At 45.1% G+C, this 21,080-nt stretch overlaps 1 protein-coding gene across 1 annotated transcript in view; it reads left to right on the top strand.

Moving 5' to 3' along the window:
• Positions 1–21,080, top strand: part of ptprsa (protein tyrosine phosphatase receptor type Sa) — a 207,959-nt gene that overhangs the window by 33,160 nt on the left and 153,719 nt on the right. Inside the window, exon 2 of the mRNA XM_084163819.1 lies at positions 19,696–19,881. Within this exon, the coding sequence (XP_084019945.1) occupies positions 19,785–19,881 (97 nt within the window). The 5' untranslated portion in view covers positions 19,696–19,784. The remainder of the gene's footprint in view (positions 1–19,695; positions 19,882–21,080) is intronic.

The following is a 21,080-nucleotide window of genomic DNA, read 5'->3' as shown; positions in this document are numbered from 1 at the left end:
ATAGTGCTCTACTTTTAATCAGAGCCTTATGGATCCTTGTCAAAAGGAGTGCACTATATACTGAATAGAGTGCCATTGCAGATGTAGCCCTAGTCTTCGTTCAGAATAATACATGATAATCATCCACAGCCATATCTCTCACACACATACCTAAATAGCTCTCTCTGGCTGGCTGGCTGGCAGGCTGTGTACTTGGTGGCTCGGCCCTCTGCTCTAGAAATAGGCAGGCCTGTAAAATTCCAGAGAGCCCGTTTTGCTTTTGGCAACGGCCACTTTCATTCTCATCTCCCCTTCTGTCGCCGCAGTGGTCACAGGCTGACACAAGCTAACACGGGGTAAGGAAATACCCCTTAAAGCTGCAATATGTAACTTATTTGGGCGACCTGACCAAATTCACAAAGAAATGTGAGTTATAGATCTGTCATTCGAAAGGAAGTCTAAGAAGCGGTAGATCTGTTCTATGTGCGCTATTTTTATGATTTATTATTTTACAGCGGTTGCAATGATTCTCTACATTATACTAGCTTGTTTTGTCACATAAACTGAAATTACACAAACTATTAGAATTTAAGCGCCCAGAAAATGGCAAAGCAATTTATGCATAGTGCATCTTTAATGCGTCCACATGCTTCCCATCAGAAACAGTTCGAAACAGTTTGTGCATGTATTATGACGACATTTTGTGACGTTTTTGTTAGTTTTGGTCTTTGACAAGGGTGTTTTCGGCTGTTCGTGCACACAATTTTGTTGTTGAGGCAAGTCGAAGTTTAGTAGCCGAAGTCTAAGTCCCTTTGTCGGTGATTGGTCAACAGTAGGGATTCTTCAATTAAGTGTTTGTTGTCATTCAACGAGACTCGTTTTCACGCAAATTTTTTCACTTGAGAATACTGCACCAAACATCGTCTAAATGAGTTACAGATTTCTTGAGTTATTTTAGATTAATTCAGACTATTTTGAAGAGGTGTATACTGGCTACATCATCTCAAGAGGGACAAGCAATACTATTGCCACTTCTTTCTAGTTTTTTTAAGGTATTTTAAGGGAGTTTACAAGGCACAGACGTTCACTTCGCCTAGCAGAGTTCTGCTAGGAGCAAACCTAATCTAGTATACCTTTAGCCCAACCAGGCCTCAGATATACTGGGCCCCAGGTCACGGCTGTCTTTTCAGACTACCTGTGCGCGGAGCTTGCATGAATGCACACAACGTAACAAACACACAGAATAACACATACATACTCATACACACACACGCACGCACGCACACACACACACACACACACACACACATACACACACACACACACACACACACACACACACACACACACACACACACACACACACACACACACACACACACACACACACACACACACACACACACAGACTGTGTGTGTCTCTATAGATGGCAGGGCTGTGTGTGCCATATGGAGCTGCCTGCATCTTGCTGAGCTCGCTTGACGACAGCTGAACAGCTTGAGGCACACTGGAGGGGCAGGCCACACTCATTTAACCACACACACATGCCATTTATTTTTGCAAATGTACTTCCTCAAACAAAGAGGATGGGAAAGAATCGACACCATAGGACAGGGATCATCACCTACATTCAGATGCGGGACAATTTTTTTCTTGGTCGTGGGGCCGGAACATAATTACAAATAATTTGTAGACCGCAAATTGACCACAAGAAGGCCAAACAGTTATTATATTTTACTAAAACAATCATTTAAAACCTTACATTTGTATACGATCACGTATCTCTCTATCATACGTGGGAATACTTGGGAACAGATTTGCAAAATGTTAATCACTTGGAGCTGATTTCCTGGTGTTTTTACAGTCTTTTATATCCAACAAAGAACATTTTTAAAATCCATAAAACTTGCGGTGGCAAATAAAACTGCCCATGGGCCGCCAATTGTGTAACCCTGTCATAGGACAAGGCTATCAATCAACACAATTCATAGTCAAATACTGAGTTTTATTTTTGTCCTACTTCCAAGCTAGTTTAATGATGCCCTCCCCCCCCCCCCCCCCCCCCTTTCTCTCTCTCTCTCTCTCTCTCTCTCTCTCTCTCTCTCTCTCTCTCTCTCTCTCTCTCTCTCTCTCTCTCTCTCTCTCTCTCTCTCTCTCTCGCTCTCTCACATGCATACACACACACAAACACTCCCACACACACTAGAAGAGAATCGTGACTGTAGTGCAGTGCAGGCCAAGTGTGATTAGGACTTGGAGTCTGACCTGCATGTATTTCAGACCCGGAGGTTTGGAAAGCGTTTTCTCTTTTTCCTTTAGTAAAACTGACAATGGGTAGCACCGGCTCTGCCTGAAAACAAGCATTCACCTCGAGCGCAACCTACCCTCCCTTTATGTCCCTTTGAAAGCAAGCTAACCGGCTGTCTCCCTCGTGCAGAAAACAAGAACGGCTGAATTCGTTAAACCCCCTTTCAAACATTGGAGCCCCCACTTTGTTTTTCAGCCCGGTGAATACCTTGTGTCAAACCTTCTACCTCCTGTACTCCAGGTGGTCCTACCTAACAACAGGCAACAGGTAAGACACCCCACTGAGTGCTTTTTAATTTAAGGGATTTAAATCCCCCTCCGAGTGATTGTCATTAAAGGCAGTCCACTCGTTTTGGTTCAAACTGGCTGGGTACTAACTAGTCAGAGGCAGGACTGAGGCAGTGGCAGCGCTGGCACAATTCGCTTTAGTGGAACAGACTTCACCAGATGAGGCGAGGTGCTTTCTGCTTTCTACCGCGTGGCCGGGCAAAGTCGTTTCTACCTCCGTGACCACAAACAGATACTGTACTCTGTACTTTGTCCACATCAAGTATTGGATCGTGGAGTATTGGACCATGCTTCTGAGCTATGTTCACAACAAGCTGTGTTTGCTTCTTGTTTATCAGCTGTGTAACCACTTCTTTACTACTAAAGTGTACCCATAAAACGAACGCCTTGAAATACTAGATCTTGAGCTAGTTCTTCATTATGCTTACTTAAAAGAATCCTGTTCTGATATTGCAGATAAATACAGATGCATTGCTAAATCATGGTCGCGGTGAGGCACTTTTGCCTCCATTATTAACTGTAGCCGATAGCAACTGGCATTCAGACCTTGGTCGGCAGGGCCAATGGTCACAATAATGAAAAATTGATCTGTCTGTAATAAGTCTAGCTTGTGCCCCCCAGCAAGACTGTGTGTGTGTTTGTGTGTGTGTGTGGCATCGATCCATCTGATTGACCTGGATGTGGTTACGCTGAGTGGCAGAGGGCAGAGGACAGATGTGGGCTACACCCCTCTCTCTTTTTCTCTCTTCTAATCTCTGTCTTTATCTCACCCCTCTTTCTTTCTCATCCGCTGCACTTTCTTTCTCTCTATTTTTCTCTCTTTTCTGCCTTTTTTCTCCCCCCTCTCTCTCTGTCTCTCTCGGTGTGAGTTCTGTGGGTTATTCCAGGAATATGAGGGAGGCAGGGTCAATTGAGCATGGCTGATAGAGAGGGATTAGAGTAATGCTCCTCCGGCACTTCCCTGTCTCTCTTACCTGGACACCTGCAGGGACGCACCTCATTTGTTTCACTACTACGGCCCCAAGGGCGCGTTTGGGCCTGGAGAGCTTTATGGCAATGGTTGTGTGTGAGAGGGAGAGAGTGTGTGTGTGTGCATGTGTGTCTGTGTGTGTGTGTGCGCACACACCCTGGCTAGGAAGACATGTCAGGTTGCCCTAGTGATGAGGAAGGGAGCTCTCTCTCTCTCTCTCTCTCTCTCTTTTATGTCCTTATTTTCCATCTCTCTATCTGTGTGTATTCTTTGTAATGTGCTTTAAGCCGGGTGTACACTACACAGCTTTCAAAATCCTAACATCGCTGATCATCTCACATTAAAACTGTATTTTCGGTCGTTTTTTTTTCCTATTTGTCTTCTGTAGGCCTTGTCTGGGACACACTACAAGATTCTTCACCTGGTTGTGAGGATTCTTGATACCATGCTGTCTCGCGAAAACAATGATGTGATGACATGATTACATTTAAAGTAACTACAACGAGCTGTGGCTCAAAGCAGCCTCAAACATTTTCAGTCAGACATTCACGCTTGCCATACAGAGTTGAAATATCTAGCCAACATTTTGATTTGAATAACATTGCTTGTGAACTTCAGAGCTGTAACGATTTGACACTTTGGCTTTGGTTAAAGGCAAGTACAAACGCATACTAGTAGTAGTCATCGCTCCTGCTCGAGAGTCTACACATTCTGGGTGATGCAAAACAACGTCGTCATCTCACTGGCTTCTTCTCTGGCGAGTGCTCATTGGCTATTGCTGATCACCGTCCTCAAAGCTTTTGTTGCACATCTCACACTACAAGAGCATTGCAGATTTTGAAGTTTGAAAAGATCAGGACGTCTGGGTAGCCCTCAGATTGCGTCTGACCCGCTCACATTAAATGAGCGTCAGTGGCGGCCGTTTCACCACATCATTGGATTAGGTTAAATGTTGGGTGAAAGAAAGACGAAATTCCCATACGTTGATAACTTTTTAAAATCCAATACGTTTTCCACGTTGATTCAACGTTTGATGCAACCAGTTTTTGCCCAGTGGGTTGTGCTCTCTCCCTCTCTCTTTTTCTCTGCCCCTCTTTCTCTCCCTCTCTCTTTTTCTGTCCGTCTCTAACTATAGTCCTGTGCATTACAGCTCTCACCATGGCGCAGCGACAATCTCACTTTCCCAGCAGAAAGGCTGGCTATCGCAGCATGGGCAAAGTGGCAACGCCAGAGAGCTTGTTTACGAGCAAGGCATGGGGTTCCGAAATCTTTTTTCTAAAAGCAACATGCATATGCAAACCAAACACAAACAAACAAAGTGCTATACCGCACCTCACCTGTGTCTTCCGATATTGTCAACTAAATATTTTACTACCCCCAAAAATAAGAATTTCCAAATCCAAACATCCTTGCAATATTTCCTTTCCAAGTGCTGTCCTTTAGGCCTAAACAAGGCTGGAATGGATTGTGTTGGCCCATGCTGTGAAGGAATGCTGTGTAGTATAAAAAATAACAATTTAAGAGCTTTACCAGCTGCTTGACCCCTCAACTCTGACCCCTCTCAGAAACCTCTCAGTTGGCGACAGAGAAACCAGGGAGTTTTGAGGCTGGGGGAGGTTTGGGAAGGTGGAGGGGGGTCTCAGGGGAGAGGAGAATGAACTGTGACTTTGAGAGTCACAACGAGGGGTGATGTGTGTGTGTGTGTGTGTGTGTGTGTGTGTGTGTGTGCCTACACTACTTGGTGTGTATGTGCGCGTATGCACGTGGGGTGTGTATGTATGTGTGTGTGTGCATGTTCATGCGTGCATGCTTTTATGACTTCACTACTGTGTGTGTGTATGTGTCCATGCGCATATGTGAGTATGCCCGTGTGTGTGTGCGCGTGTATTTGTGACAGCATTTGGTTTTTCGACCCTGGGCGGCTTTGTGGGGAACACTGGCGGTCTTCATGGCTCCTTACCCATGAGGCCCTGGGCTCCTACAATAACCTTGTGTCTGACTCTCCAGCCAGCCTCGGCACCACCGCCCTTTATGACAGAGGAGGAGGAACACTGGACAACATAGCCTGTGTTTCCCCACATCTCTTCCTCCCATGTTATGTAGGAATACATTAACCCGGGCCATGCCATGGCCACCCACCCCCTGAACCCCTCCCCGACCTCCCTGGCATTGCCACAAGCCAAGTCTCACTTGCTCTACCCTCTACCCACGCTAGTTAAGAATCAGAACTTTCCAGAAATCTCCCTACTTGTCTATTCAGATTTGTCTGCAGATGAGGGAGGCCCAGGCCAGTTGTTTTCCCGGGATGGGGGAAGGAAATAGAGGAGAAGAAGGTGACAGGCAGCCACCAGCCCAACCTGACCATCTGTCTCTGCTCTTTTATAGAGCCTCGCTGGAGGCAGGAGACACAAGGACTACCCCCCTCTAACTACCCTTCAGCTGACACCTCAAATTAGGCTGTGGGTGAGTCCCAAATGGCACCACATTCCTTATATAGTGCACTATTTTTAACCAGAGCCCTATGGGCCCTGGTCGAAAGGATTGCACTATATAGGGAACATTTTACCATTCCATTTGGGACGCAGTCTGTGTCGTCTGTCTGTATACAACTCTAAGCACTATTCATTGCCATAACAGTTGCTGCTGTTAATAGCCAATGCCTATTATCACGCTGTCTCCCCATCATGCTATTATCAAGCTATCTCAAGCCATTGCGTGCTAGCGCTAGAGAGATTTGAAACCAAGAGAATCAACAAACGATTACTTCCTGGGAATAGCCTAACTAGTACTGAATAATATGTCACGCTCCTATTGACATTGGTTCAAGTCTTCCTCATGAGTGTTAAAGACATCCTCCAGTACATTGGCAAATAGTACGTGTTTTTTAAACCTTCCGCTTTTTGGCTGGATGTGTCAATGTGTAGTTCATAATGCATAGTCTATTACCAAAATGACTGTCTTACCTCAATTAGCCACGAAATCCCTAGTTTGAAAGTGACTGTTTTCTGGAAGCTGTGCGGTGCCATTTTCCCTACATTTACCCCCACTTGGGCCAGTCCCTTAGCAATTCGAGTTTCAGCCAATGAACTTCAGCCCCTTGCCATTTGAGTGACAGCTAGCAAGACACACACACAGTAGAGCGTGAGAGAGAGCAATGACATATCTGCACATTTGTGACGTACTACACCATTTTTGGGAACCACTTTTGGCTTGTGGGCGCAACTTAAAGAACTACCCTCTAAAAAGTATACAAACGTACCGGAGAATATCTTTAAGGGAAGTAATTGCATGTTTTGAGTCTCTCAGTTTCAAATCTCTCTGCCGCTAGCACGCACAGGCATTGAATGGATATGGGCAAGCGGCTTTTGTGCAATCCTATCATATTGATGCTGTAGAGTAGAGTATAATAGAATACAATAAAGTAATACAGTGTAGAGTAGGAACACTTTATTGTCCACACACAGATAGGAAATTGACCTTGGCCTTACCTCATAAGACATGAATGTAATTGTATTTTTATCCTAACACATATTTACTGTGTTACTCTAACATGGTCCTCTGTAGCTCAGCTGGTAGAGCACGGCGCTTGTAACGCCAAGGTAGTGGGTTCGATCCCCTGGACCACCCATACACAAAAATGTATGCACGCATGACTGTAAGTTGCTATGGATAAAAGCGTCTGCTAAATGGCATATTATTATTATTATTATATGAGTTCCTGCTGTGTAAAGGACCTCCTTGATAATCTCCCCTTAGCTGGGTTACTAAGTGGTGCTCAGGCAAATCGCTGATGATTTGACCCAAATTGATGGCAAATTAGCAGGATTTACTTCTTTCAATTAATTTCTCTGAAAAAGGGAGATTGAACTTCGAAGAGATGGATGTCCTTGATGAACTAGTATTTATCAAGAGAGCTGATCTGTGTGGTGTCACCCCCCACCCTCTCTCTCATATAACCCTGGCTCCATTCAGAAAAATAGAAAAAGGAAGGAGAAGATATAAAGGGTTTTTTGGATGTCAGAAATCTGCTGGGTAAAAGGTAACAATCTCAATTCAATCCTTTAGTCGATTCAGTGGTGTACAAAGACAGACCTGGACTCAAATACTATTTTAACTCATTCCATCTGTGTTTGATTGAGCTTGCCTGACTTAATGGACCAATAGAATAGTCCCGTCACTGTAAATGCCCGCCCATCTGGCACTCCTGGCAGCCTGGAGAAAAAAAAGTACTTGAAAGATTTCAAATAGTATTTGAACCCACGTCTGTAAAAAGGGGAGGGGGAAATTGAAATCTTGAATTCTTCCTTTGAACAAATTCACGATGACCGTAGTAGTAATGACACATGCATCTGTATTCACTGATAGTCCGGACAATTCGCTATGTTATTGTCTTTCATCGGTTCTGCCTGTAAATAGATGGGGACGCCTGGACCAGACACATAATTCGATACGTCCTCACTCGGGTCGGGCCCGGCTGACACACTGCCATCCCAGGACCCAGTTACACCTAGCGGTGAATAAAGAGGGACAAAGCTGGGCCGGAATACTAATGAACCAGGAAACCTGCTGTAACTGTCAGTTATAGTGACTGGCACTGTAATTGTGTCTCTGTGATAGGAGCAATCTCACACAAACACACACACACACGATCACATTCATAAACATGTATGCACACACACACACACACACACACACACACACACACAAACACACACATACCGACACATACTGTACATACACACGCACACGCACACACACACACACACACACACACACACACACACACACACACACACACACACACACACACACATACAGACACATACGTACAGTGGCTTGCGAAAGTATTCACCCCCCTTGGCATTTTTCCTATTTTGTTGCCTTACAACCTGGAATTAAAATAGATGTTTTGGGTGTTTGTATCATTTGATTTACACAAAATGTTTTACACAACCACTTTGAAAATGCAAAATATTTTTTATTGTGAAACAAACAAGAAATAAGACCAAAAAAATGAAAACATGAGCGTGCATAACTATTCACCCCCCCAAAGTCAATACTTTGTAGAGCCACCTTTTGCAGCAATTACAGCTGCACCATCGAGAGCATCCTGACTGGTTGCATCACCGCCTGGTATGGCAACTGCTCGGCCTCCGACCGCAAGGCACTACAGAGGGTAGTGCGTACGGCCCAGTACCTCACTGGGGCCAAGCTTCCTGCCATCCAGGACCTCTATACCAGGCGGTGTCAGAGGAAGGCCCTCAAAATTGTCAAAGACTCCAGCTAACACTAGTCATAGACTGTTCTCTCTGCTACCGCACACGGCAAGCGGTACCGGAGCGCCAAGTCTAGGTCCAAAAGGCTTCTCAACAGCTTCTACCCCCAAGCCATAAGAAAATGTATGCACTCACTAACTGTAAGTCGCTCTGGATAAGAGCGTCCGCTAAATGACTAAAATGTAAAAAATAAAACCCCTGAACAGCTAATCACTGCTACCCGGACTATTTGCACTGCCCACCCCCCTCTTTTACGCTGCTGTTACTCTGTCTATTATTTATGCATAGTCACTTTAACTCTACCCACAGGTACATATTACCTAAATTACCTCGACTAGCCGGTGCCCCCGCACATTGACTCTGCACTGGTACCTCCCTGTATATAGCCTCCCTACTGTTATTTTATTTTACTGCTGCTCTATAGTTATTTGCTTTTATTTTTTTTTACTTAACAAAAAAAAAAAAAAAAAAAAAAATGCATTGTTGGTTAAGGGCTTGTAAGTAAGCATTTCACTGTAATGTCTACACCTGTTGTATTCGGCACATGTGGCAAATAACATTTGATTTGATTTGATTTGATTTGAAGTCTCTTGGGGTATGTCTCTATAAGCTTGGCACATCTAGCCACTGGGATTTTTGCCCATTCTTCAAGGCAAAACTGCTCCAGCTCCTTCAAGTTGGATGGGTTCCGCTGGTGTACAGCAATCTTTAAGTCATACCACAGATTCTTAATTGGATTGAGGTCTGGGCTTTGACTAGGCCATTCCAAGACATTTAAATGTTTCCCCTTAAACCACTTGAATGTTGCTTTAGCAGTATGCTTAGGGTCATTGTCCTGCTGGAAGGTGAACCTCCGTCCCAGTCTCAAATCTCTGGAAGACTGAAACAGGTTTCCCTCAAGAATTTCTCTGTATTAAGTGCCATCCATCATTCCTTCAATTCTGACCAGTGTCCCAGTCCCTGCCGATGAAAAACATCCCCACAGCATGATGCTGCCACCACCATGCTTCACTGTGGGGATGGTGTTCTCGGGGTGATGAGAGGTGTTGGCTTTGCACCAGACATAGAGTCTCCCACATGCCTTTTGGCGAACACCAAACGTGTTTGCTTATTTTTTTCTTTAAGCAATGGCTTTTTTCTGCCCACTCTTCCGTAAAGCCCAGCTCTGTGGAGAGTATGGCTTAAAGTGGTCCTATTGAAAGATACTCCAATCTCCGCTGTGGAGCTTTGCAGCTCCTTCAGGGTTATCTTTGGTGTCATATTCTTTCAATTTTTTTATAATGGATATAATGGTGCTCCGTGGGATGTTCAAAGTTTCAGATATTTTTTTATAACCCAAACCTGATCTGTACTTCTCCACAACTTTGTCCCTGACCTGTTTGGAAAGCTCCTTGGTCTTCATGGTGCCGCTTGCTTGGTGGTGCTCCTTGCTTAGTGGTGTTGCAGACTCTGGGGCCTTTCAGAACAGGTGTATATATACTGAGATCATGTGACAGATCATGTGACACTTAGATTGCACACAGGTGGACTTTATTTAACTAATTATGTGACTTCTGAAGGTAATTGGTTGCACCAGATCTTATTTAGGGGCTTCATAACAAAGGGGGTGAATACATATGCAAGCACCACTTTTTAGTTATTTATTTTGTAGATTTTTTTTTCACTTCACCAATTTGGACTATTTTGTGTATGTCCATTACATGAAATCCAAATAAAAATCATTTTAAATTACAGGTTGTAATGCAACAAAATAGGAAAAATTCCAAGGGGGATGAGTACTTTTGCAAGGCACACACACACACACACCATCCGTCCTGTAATGGTCCTGTCTTTCAGTATTTATTTATACATATCAACCAACCCCTATCCCCATACCATTATTTGGAGTATTCTAATTCAGGGGTTCCCAAAATGTTTCCTCAGGGCCCCCTTTTTTCACATTTGAAACCTGCTTGATTTTGTTTAACATGAGGGACCTAGGAAAATGTAGTTGTTTCGAAGCTAATTTCCTGCAATTCATCATTATTTAACAAAACTCATGACATCTTTTAGGTAGGCTATTTAATGATAATAATAATAATAATAATTATAAGGACCCGATTTCCCTATTTTACAAAAAGTGAATAGATCAATTGATAGCGACAGAGTCACACATTGTAAAAGATTACTTCCCAAGCAAAGTCCAATTTCTTTGACCTGTCGACTTTAGAAGGTCGTAGCTCAGCTTCTGAATGTCATAGAGACAAAGATATCCCCAAGTGCATCAGAGTAGTGTCTTCCTCTGGCATTTTACCGATTGTTTCTAGCCTAAAGCATCACGGATTTATGCATCGTTATAGAGCAGTATATACAATCGCAAAAAGTGTTTAAAAAAATCAGACATTTTATTTTTACCCCTCAAATCAAGGAAGGTCCCGTGACCCAACCCCCACCCCCCTCCCCGGAAACTTTGGAGCACACCGATGGGGGGCGCAACCCCTGTGTGAGACTCTTTCTAATTTCTCTCTCAGGCCAATTCATCCTCCGTCTCACCTGCTTATCATATTATCGTTCTGTCTTCCTTCTCTCCTTCCATCTCGTTCCCTCCATCTCCACCTCCATCCCTAACAGTCCCGTTGCCCTCTAAGTCCCGTTGTCTCTCTGGGCGGCTATCACTTTGAGAGTCATTCTGATGCCTGTCTGTCTGTCTGTCAGGTTGCCAGTGCTGGACGTTTCCCCTTTTGTCAAGGACTAATGTGTCTCTGTACCCCCTTGCCTCCTGCCATGACCACTGCAGTGTGTTGTAATTAAATGCTACCCATCTATAATGTGTCCTTCCTCGTTCCGCTGCCCGCCCAGGTGATGCTTGTAAGAGCTGGCTGGCGACCTCTGCCCTTTGTGATGCTTGTAGGGTAGGGCGACTGGCGAGGAGAAAGCAGAACAGGCGAAGTAAGGATTTTCTCTTGGTGTCAGTGTCTCACCCGCTCTCTCTCTCTCTCTCTATTTTCTCTCCTCCCTCTCTCTGCTACCAAACCAGCCTGTCATAGCAGGGTCAGTCAGAGAGACAGATAGTGTGCCCTCTGCCATAGACAAAGTGGGCTGTAATAATGCCTACATTTAGGGGTCAGCTCTGCCCAATTCCACGCTGTCACTCTCACAGACCTTGTGTGCTCAACCTCACTGAGGTTAAGTTAAGAGGGCAGCGAAAGCAGTTCTACCACTTTACTCAGGAATATAACAACTCTGTGTCATAAATACCTGCGTTTTTAGTCCTTTAAGCAAGCCTGTATGAAAGAAATTAGACTTATATCTACCTTTTGGCATATCAAAATGCAGGTTTAACCATTTGGAACTCCAGTTTCTTGCGAGACTCTGTATTTACGAGCAACTGTCAGCCATTTTGTGTCCCCCTTCACTCTGAGGGAAGTGTTTTTATAGTCTCAACAACAGTGAACCTCTTTCATCTGGCAGTGCCAACAGGCAAAATCAAAGCAGAAAAGCCCTAATTCCCGATGAAAGCCCAAGGCCCCAGGAGCTGCTTGGAGGTTTGCTCGGCGGTGGCGCTGAGGTGTCAACTAGCGCTCCCCGCCGTCTGAATGCCATCTCTTCGGAGAGACCTGACATAAGAGCAAAGGCTCATGGGAAAGCTCCTCTGAGAAAGAGGGTTGTTGTCAGGCCAGGTTATGAACACTGCACAGTGCACAGTACGAGGAAATAGTCAGTCAAAGATTATGGATGGATTATTCTTTGCTACAGAGAGCAAATGAGTTACGACAGGGTGAGAAAAAGAGAGGAGCAAGAGAGAGAGAAGAGCATTGACACCTGGAAGCAATAACCCACTGGGCACACACTGGTTGAATCTACGTTATTTCCACATAATTTCAATGAAATTATGTTGAACCAACGTGAAATATACATTGAATTGACGTCTGTTATCAGTGGGAATGGTAGCATTTCTAGTCTTCAAAACAGATTTAGTCTGCTGCAGCCTCTAGCTTTACTACAGCTAAAGATGATCTATGCTATGGTCTCACACACACACACTCTTGTACAGCTAACCTTGTGGGGACACACAATTCAGTCCCATTCAAAATCCTATTTTCCCTAACCCTAACCCATACTCTTACCCTAACCCTAACCTTAATCTTAACCTGAAAACCTTAACCCTAACCCTAAACCTAACCCTAGCTCTTAACCCTAACCTTAAAACTAACCCTAGCTCCTAATCCTAAACCTAATTCTAACCCTAACACTAATTTTAACCTTAACCCTAAACCCCCTAGAAATAGCATTTGACCTTGTGGGGACCAACAAAATGTCCCCAGTTGGTCAAATGTTTGTTTGTTTACTATTCTTGTGGGGACTTCTGGTCCCTACAAGTATAGTTAAACACTTCCACATACATACACACACACAAACACATTGAAAATATGTGAAATAACATTAATGAGAAAAAACAACATCTTTCTGCCCGAGGGGACATAAAAACATGCCTCTCCAAGATGAGCGGATCTTGCATCAGGTTACCGTGCACAGCACACACACACACACATACACACACACTCACACACACACAGCCTTAACCACCGATAACCAACTCACGGTGAGATCAAACAGCTGCTTTTGATGTGTACGGCTTTAAATAACACATTTCTTAGGCCTTTTGGCCTGAATAAAGTTCAATGTTGGTGCTAGTTTAGCTCCCCTGTGTATAATTTTGTTCCAGCGCAGCATCCATATCTATATATGATCCCCCCATGCGCAACAGGATGCTAGCTTAGCTGAGCTGGTTCAAAGCGTTTGTTCCGACGCCACCGCGTGATTATGAAACAGCACAGGGGCTGTTGATCCTCCAGGGACTACTGCAGACAAATTGGAGACAGGGGAACAGGGTGGGGTGTGGGTGTGTGTGGGTCTGCAGGACAACCACCCTTCTTAGACTTGCTGGGACACTGCAGGCAAAGATAAGGGTAGCAGAAAGAGGGAGAGAGAGAGAGAGAGAGAGAGAGAGAGAGAGAGAGAGAGAGAGAGAGAGAGAGAGAGAGAGAGAGAATTGGGTAAAAAAGAGTGTAGTGTGTGTATGTTGTTCACTTGAGCAGAAGATGGACCTGCCATGATGGGGACTCTGAGAGGCTCTGAGATGTGTCTACATCAGCAACTCACTCTGTGGAGGCCAAGATAATGCTAGTGTGTGTGTATGTTTGGTTGAGTGGTGGTGGTGGTGGTGGTGTTTTGGGTGAGTTTACTGTATGGTCAGGATGGGGGTAGTAGGAGACGCTGAGCAGTGTGTGTGGTCTGAGAAAAATACTTGACTGTGTGTGCAGACCCTTGAATGGGACAGAAAAAAGAGCTAGTAGGTCACTTGGAAAAAAGTAGGAAGTGGGCCTTGTCACGGTTCAGACAGACGACCAGAGGACCACAATTGCGTCACACCAGAAAGTTTATTAAACTTAAGGGAAAAGGGAGGTAGGGAGTGAATGAAGGCTCCAGGGGTAACAGGGATCCCGTCCAATGTGCTGGGTCTGTGCCCCCCCCAGTGGCAGCGATGCGTCCTATGAAGCCGGTGGTGGGTGGTCCAGAAGTCCTGGGGGGGGGGAGACACAGACACAACAGGGCGGAATGAAACAAGGCAGCAGTACAGTTCAAGGGAAATCCAAAATACGTAGTAGCAAGGCAGAAGGCTGGTCAGAGTTACCGGGAATGAAGAGTAGTCAGGAGTCGTAATGGCAGAAGCAGGTCTGGATCTCCTGAGGCAGAAGAGTATCCAAAAAACAGGCAGGTCCGGGGTCACAAAACCAGGGTGAGCCAGAAGCGCGAGCAAACAGGTTCCGGGTGTGAGCTTTGCAGACGATCTGACACCGGAGAGCTGAAAGACAGGGCCTTAAATACTGGGAGAGGTAGTGGGTAATGCAGCGCAGCTGGCAGAGTAATTAGAGCAGAGCAGAGCAGGGACAGGTGGAGCTAGTTAGGCTGAGTAGAGAGAGTGGTGAGCAGAGTGGAAGAAAATTAAGGTGGTAACCCGGTGGAGTGAGAGGCCCATGACAGGCCTTAAGTGTTCAACCAATTGGGTCAAACAACATAGGAAATGGTGGCCAGTGCTACCACTTAGCTACAGGCTTTAATGCAGTGGATTTGACAGTGGCTCCACTGAGTGATAAATATCCGCCGTGCTTGAGTGCCACAGGTCTAAAGACACAATCCATTGTGTTTCAACTCATCCCGTTAATAAATCACTCCCAGCTAAAGTGCTACCAGTTTGTCCCCTCTCTCTCTTTCTCTGTCTCTTCTCGGAACAAGTCAGAGTCAAGACTAGACTACCTTATGAACGCCACTCTATCAAGGCAAACACAAGCATCCCGGATAGACAGCAACAGCTAATTTCCATCGTCTGCTAGAGAAAAGGACTATATAACCATTAAGTGAAGTGATGCAAATAAATGCAATGAGGCACGGAGGAAGACCTTGTTGATTGCACCAAATGGGACGTAATGTGTGACCGGCCACTTAACAACACAGTACCAAGAGCTGTATAGGCTAATCTAATCAGTGCATTCAATCCTGAACTTGGAACCTGGGAATGAATGAATAGCACAAACTGATGTCAGATTTTGTCTGATTAAAAGACAAAGAAGGTCTATTTAATGATTACAAAAACAGTTCCTAGACGCCTCGCAATAGTCTGGAGACAAAATAAACCAATTGAAACTGGATCTATGTTTTTTAAACTTCTCTGACCATATGGATAATTCTCAGCAAGTGTAACACTCAGCAAGTGTAACACTGTAACACGCTTTGTCCTATTTATTTTAACAATGAAAAGGTGCCGTAAAGAGTGCCTACGACCTCTCACTCTAAATATTGCCTTTTGAGTGTGTGAGCTTCATGCTCCACTGCTTTTTCGCTAGCATTTACCTCAAGCAGTCTTTATTTGATTCATGCAGTGCCTATAACCAAGGACACACTGGCCTATTCATCGTAACACAAATATGAGTTTGTGTGTGTGTGCGTGTGTGTGTGTGTGTGTGCGTGCGTGTGTGTTCATCCCCATTTGTGTATGTGTGAGTAAACATGCTTCAGTGTATTTCCACGCTGTGCTTTGGCTCCTGCTCTCTTCCTGCCGGCTTTGCCTTGGTCCTCCCCTTCTTGTCTTTACCCATAATTCTCGGCTCCAGCAAAATTGGAAATGGTGTTTTTTTACATTGGATAAAAGTATAGACTCAGAGCTAGACAATTGTATATCATATACTACAGTTGTGGAACAATGGGAAAGTAATTCTGCTTTGAAAGTTGATAAACGTATTCATATTCAACGGGTGTTCGTCAGTTATTCTGGGCTCAGAGCGAATTGACCAGCTACATCTATCGACAGTTGTTGCAGAGACATCATAAACATTCTATTGAAATAGTTACTTGCATAGTGGAGTCTTTTGTTTAGACATGTAGCTAGCTAGCTATCTAAACAACGAACCATAATCCCAACTCGTAACGTTACTACCCTGCATGAATCTGCAGGTAGCTAACCAACCAGGTTCAATGTTAGCTAGCTAACATTAGGCTATAACTAGCAATGCAAATGGCTCTGAGATACGAAAAATAGATCATACATGTAACATTAGCTAGCTAGGTAACAGTACACTTTAACTTGAAATGAAAACGACTTTCTGACTAAATACAAAACGTGTAATATCTGAAAATCTAGCTAGCTAGACTCTCTTACCTATATACATGGATGGACGCTTTTCCCTCTCTGTCACAGATGCCATGGTTGCCCTTAGTTTGAAGATGTAATCCGGATACAGGTGTTTTACAACAGCCTTCTGTGTGTTCCCTTTTCGAATATTTGCAATCAAACGCCAGAATTTTCTCCATCTCCTTAGCTATCATACTCTAATTCCACTGATTTCAAAACTCAGTCCTCCAGAAAGTGGAGAGCAACACTTGACATCTTTCAAAAAAGCAGCATTAGAGAGGATTACCTACACATGCTGACCAGCTCATGACCAGCTCATATTATAGATTGAAGTGTGCTACATGGCAGACCAATCCGAACTCATCTCTCGGCATGTCCAGCCGAGAGATGTCATTATCTCAGCCAATCATGGCTACCAGGAAGGTTGCTGTCTTTTTCTGTAGCTAAACCAACTAGGCTCGTAATTTAACAATTTTATTCCTATTTACAGATGGCATACAAGTTTGTTATTAAAGGCAATGTTCCAGAAGGCATTTCTGCCAAAAAACATAAAAAATAAGTTACGTTCAAATGGCGACATACGCTTAGTTTCCTGAAACTAGTTACATATTGTGAAACGAGTTGCCAATACACAGTCCTAATACAAGAAAAGCCTTCCTAGAGCTACTCAAGGACAAATCTGAAACAAAGTGAAATGTGAGCGTTAGCCGTTAGCTAGCAATTAACGGTTTCCCCTCCACCTGCGCTCGATGAAGCAGTTTGCGGAACGGTTTTATCAATTGATGGGTGTGAGCATCATTTGACTGTGAAGCACTGTTCATCTCTCCTCCATCTCCATGGGGGAAGTCGTGGCTACTTTTAGCAGAGCTCCTCTTCTCCTGACGAGTTGCTAATAGCCAGAGAAGTGCTGCGCTGCTGTGCTTCAACCACCCGACCGTGAGTGTGATTCTCGTGTCTCTATGGACGGCTACAAGTCTACACACATAGCTAGTCATTGTGGAATTGTGGAGTCTTGATTTCAAGGTATTGTCTGGGTAGAGTTTTTGAAATATTTTCGTTCTATCATCAGTCTTAGGTCATCAGTCTTAGGTCTTAGGATTTCATTTGAAGTGTGTGTGTGTCTGTTTGTGTGTGTGTGTGCACGTGTGTTGTCATGTGTGCACATGCGTTCTCGTGTGTGCACATGCGTTCTCGTGTGTGTGATCAGGTCGCTCAGGTGATAGTACTTCTCCACAACAATAGGTCGTTTTGCATTGTAACCTGAGCCTGGAGGCAGAGAGCCAGCTCAGGGGGGAGCGCGATAAATCACTACCCCACACAATGTCTACTTCCTATGGGCTTCAGACAGGCGAGGCCTCCTGCTGGAGAGATCCAGAAACACGGTGTGATTCCTCCACTTCCCCCCACCGTTTACATCCATAACAATAAGGCTGACACAGCAAACCATCCCCTCGACACTTCCATACCCCCCCCCCCACATTATCTCTCCCCATCCCTTTCTCTAAATGACATCACCTGCCCTGAAGAAAAAAACAACAACACAAGACTGTTTCTCAACACAAATAAGAAAGAGAAGAGGGAGGGAGAGTGCTACAAGCGTGTACTGAGATTGTCTGTGTGTGTGTTGAGCGATGAGCGATGAGCTCAGGTTCTGATGGCCCCCAGTCTTTGGCGCGGAGAGCCACAAAAGGCCCATTGTTGGAGTTAAGGTGCTCTGCCCGCTCGACTCCTCCCCAGAGTGTGTGTGTGCTTACGTCGGTGTACGCGTGTGTATGAGTGCTCGTCTCGAAGTGTGTGTGTGTATGTGTGGGTATCTCTATATATGTGTGTGTATGTGTGGGTATCTCTATGTGTGTCTGTCTGTGTGTATGTGTGGGTATCTCTATGTGTGTATGTGTGTGTGTGGGGGGGTATCTCTATGTGTGTGTGTATGTGTGTGTGTGTGTGTGTGTGTGGGTATCTCTATGTGTGTTTGTGTGTGTGTGTGTGTGTGGGTATCTATGTGTGTGTGTGTGTGTGGGTATCTCTATGTGTGTATGTGTGTGTGTGTGCGCGCACGTGTGTATGTGTGGAGGGATGGGCCCTGCGGCTAGACGGGTGGAGACTTTGCAGGCGATGTGGCGTGGCGTGGCGTCTGGGGTGCCGGGTTACACTGCAAGTATAGCTGCGGCCTGCCTGACTGGAGGTGTGTGTTGCAAAACAATCCCCATTCTGTCTACCCAGCACAGCATCTCAGTGTATATACACACACGCACACACGCACACACATACACACACGCACACACACAAACACATACACACCAGGTATTCAGCCTCCTCTTCATTCATGTCATGGATCCTGAAAATCACTCATCTATCTCTCTCTCTCTCTCTCTCTCTCTCTCTCTCTTCCCCTCCGTGTTCTCTTTATTCCTCCTCTTTTAATTAAAGTGTGTAACTGCGCTCGGGCATTAAACGTGGCAGACATATCAACGAGGGCACACTCGCTGGGCGCCACCGCGGCGCACACACAGGGGATGCGTGCCAAATGGCATCCTATTACCTTTATAGTGCACTACTTTTGACAAGGGCCCATAAGGCTCCGGTTAAAAGTAGTGCACCACAAAGGGTTTAGGGTGCCCTTCGGGACACATGCAGGGATTAATGGCAATTTGACTAAAACAAAGACACGCTGTCTGAAATATCGGCGGGTACCCCCATAATTACACAATGTGGTGATAAGCAAATAATGACAAGATCGAGAGATAAAAGCCCCAACTAATTATGAGATGTGAAAAGCAGTTTATTAGGATAGGGGGAGAACAGCGGCGGAGAGAGTCCCAGCATGCCGCAGCACTGGAGATGGCTTCATGCTTCCTCGCCTCTCTCGGTCTATGTGACGGGGGTGTATGATTTGTTATAATTGATGTTCATGCATATGAGCCTTGTGTGGGCTAGCTATCACACAGCTAATAGGAAAATGTATGGTAATGTATGCTCAACAGTGTGCATTTACTGACACAATGGTGATCTTCAGTGAGGCAGTAGAGATTTTGAATTTATCCATTGTTGAACAAAGTCAAGATGAATGTGTTGTATGTGACCATGATGTGTGTGTTTGACTTCACCTCAGCCTTTGAAGCCGACTCACTTTTAAAACGTTAGAATGCTCAATTGGCAATATCCTATCTCATCATCTCCTCTCTTCCTCTCCTCCTCCCTGCAGAGTGCCAAGAAGTCCTGTGTGAAGACCCCAGCCTCCTTCTTGTGGGGCCTCGGCTCTCCAGCCAGGTCAAAAGTCGCCCCCGGAACAAGATGGCCGCCGGCGGTCCACCCTGCCTCTCTCTGCCGGCCCTGCTGCCCCTCTGCGCTCTGTTGCTCTGTTTGCTGCTCACTGGCTCACATGCCCTATGTGAGTACAACTATAATATGTGTGTGTGTGTGTGTGTGGGAAAGGTATAGTTTGTGTGGGTGTGAGAGAACGTGTGGGTGTGTGTGTGTGTGTGTGTGTGTGTGTGTGTGTGTGTGTGTGTGTGTGTGAGTGTACTTGAGGGCTATTCACACTGCTGAGCCGAACCGAGCCATTCTAAACCATGCTGTACTGAGCCGGCCTGATTATGCATCCACCATAGTTGCTGGAACCGGGCTGAAAAGGACCATGTGAAAAGAAAATATGCGAAACAGCACAGTTTGGTTTTGGTCGGCACGATAGTATAAAAATCGTATGAATGTCACATTGTTTTTCAAATCAAATGCACTTTCAGGGTTTTACTGGGTATCACCTATGTTCTGAGTTTGAGTTTACTTTTTGACCTATTTAATATGTTATTCACTTTCATTAATTACATGTTGTATGTCAGATGACATGACATACACAGAGTTGTTGTATGTCTGTTTGCCTCTACACTTATCTATCTTGTTGGTCTATCTGTATGTCATCCCATCTATCACCATACAATGGCTTTGTTCCAAATGGCACCCTATTCACTATATTGTGCACAACTATTGACCAGAGCACCATGGGCCCTTGTCAAAAGTACTGGACTACATAGGGAATAAGGTGCCATTTGTGACATACCCCATCTCTCCTCCGATTTCGAACAACGTCAGCTCTCTTATCCCGAAACTCCCAGTTCGGATTTGTTCTGCACCATTTCTCCACTAAGATAGATTTAGAGACGCATTAGGAAAACAAAACAAAGGGAGTGCAGAGAGAAATAAAAGAGGGAGAGATGGAGGGAGAGAACGAGGGAGAAGAGAGAAGCTTCCTCGCTGTTCACTGTGTTTAAATCCAGTCGAGTCAGTGTACGGCTGAGGTGGTCTGTGGTGTGTGTGTGACTGCATGACAACGTGTCACATTCTGGTCCTCTTCCTCCCTCTCCTCTTCTTCCCTCCCTCCCTCTCCTCTTCTTCCCTCCCTCCCTCTCCTCTTCTTCCTTCCCTCTCCTCTTCTTCCCTCCCTCCCTCTCCTCCTCCTCCCTCCCTCCCTCCCTCCCTCTCCTCTTCTTCCCTCCCTCCCTTCCCTCTCCTCCTCCTCCCTCCCTCTCCTCTTCTTCTCTCCCTCCCTCTCCTCCTCCTCCCTCCCTCCCTCCCTCTCCTCCTCCATCTCCT

This window comes from Coregonus lavaretus, assembly GCF_964263955.1.
Source record: "Coregonus lavaretus genome assembly, chromosome: 6".
In the NCBI taxonomy this organism is placed as follows: Eukaryota; Metazoa; Chordata; class Actinopteri; order Salmoniformes; family Salmonidae; genus Coregonus; species Coregonus lavaretus.
The sequence above is the reverse complement of the archived record's forward strand: the minus strand, read 5'-3'. Positions and strand labels throughout refer to the sequence as shown.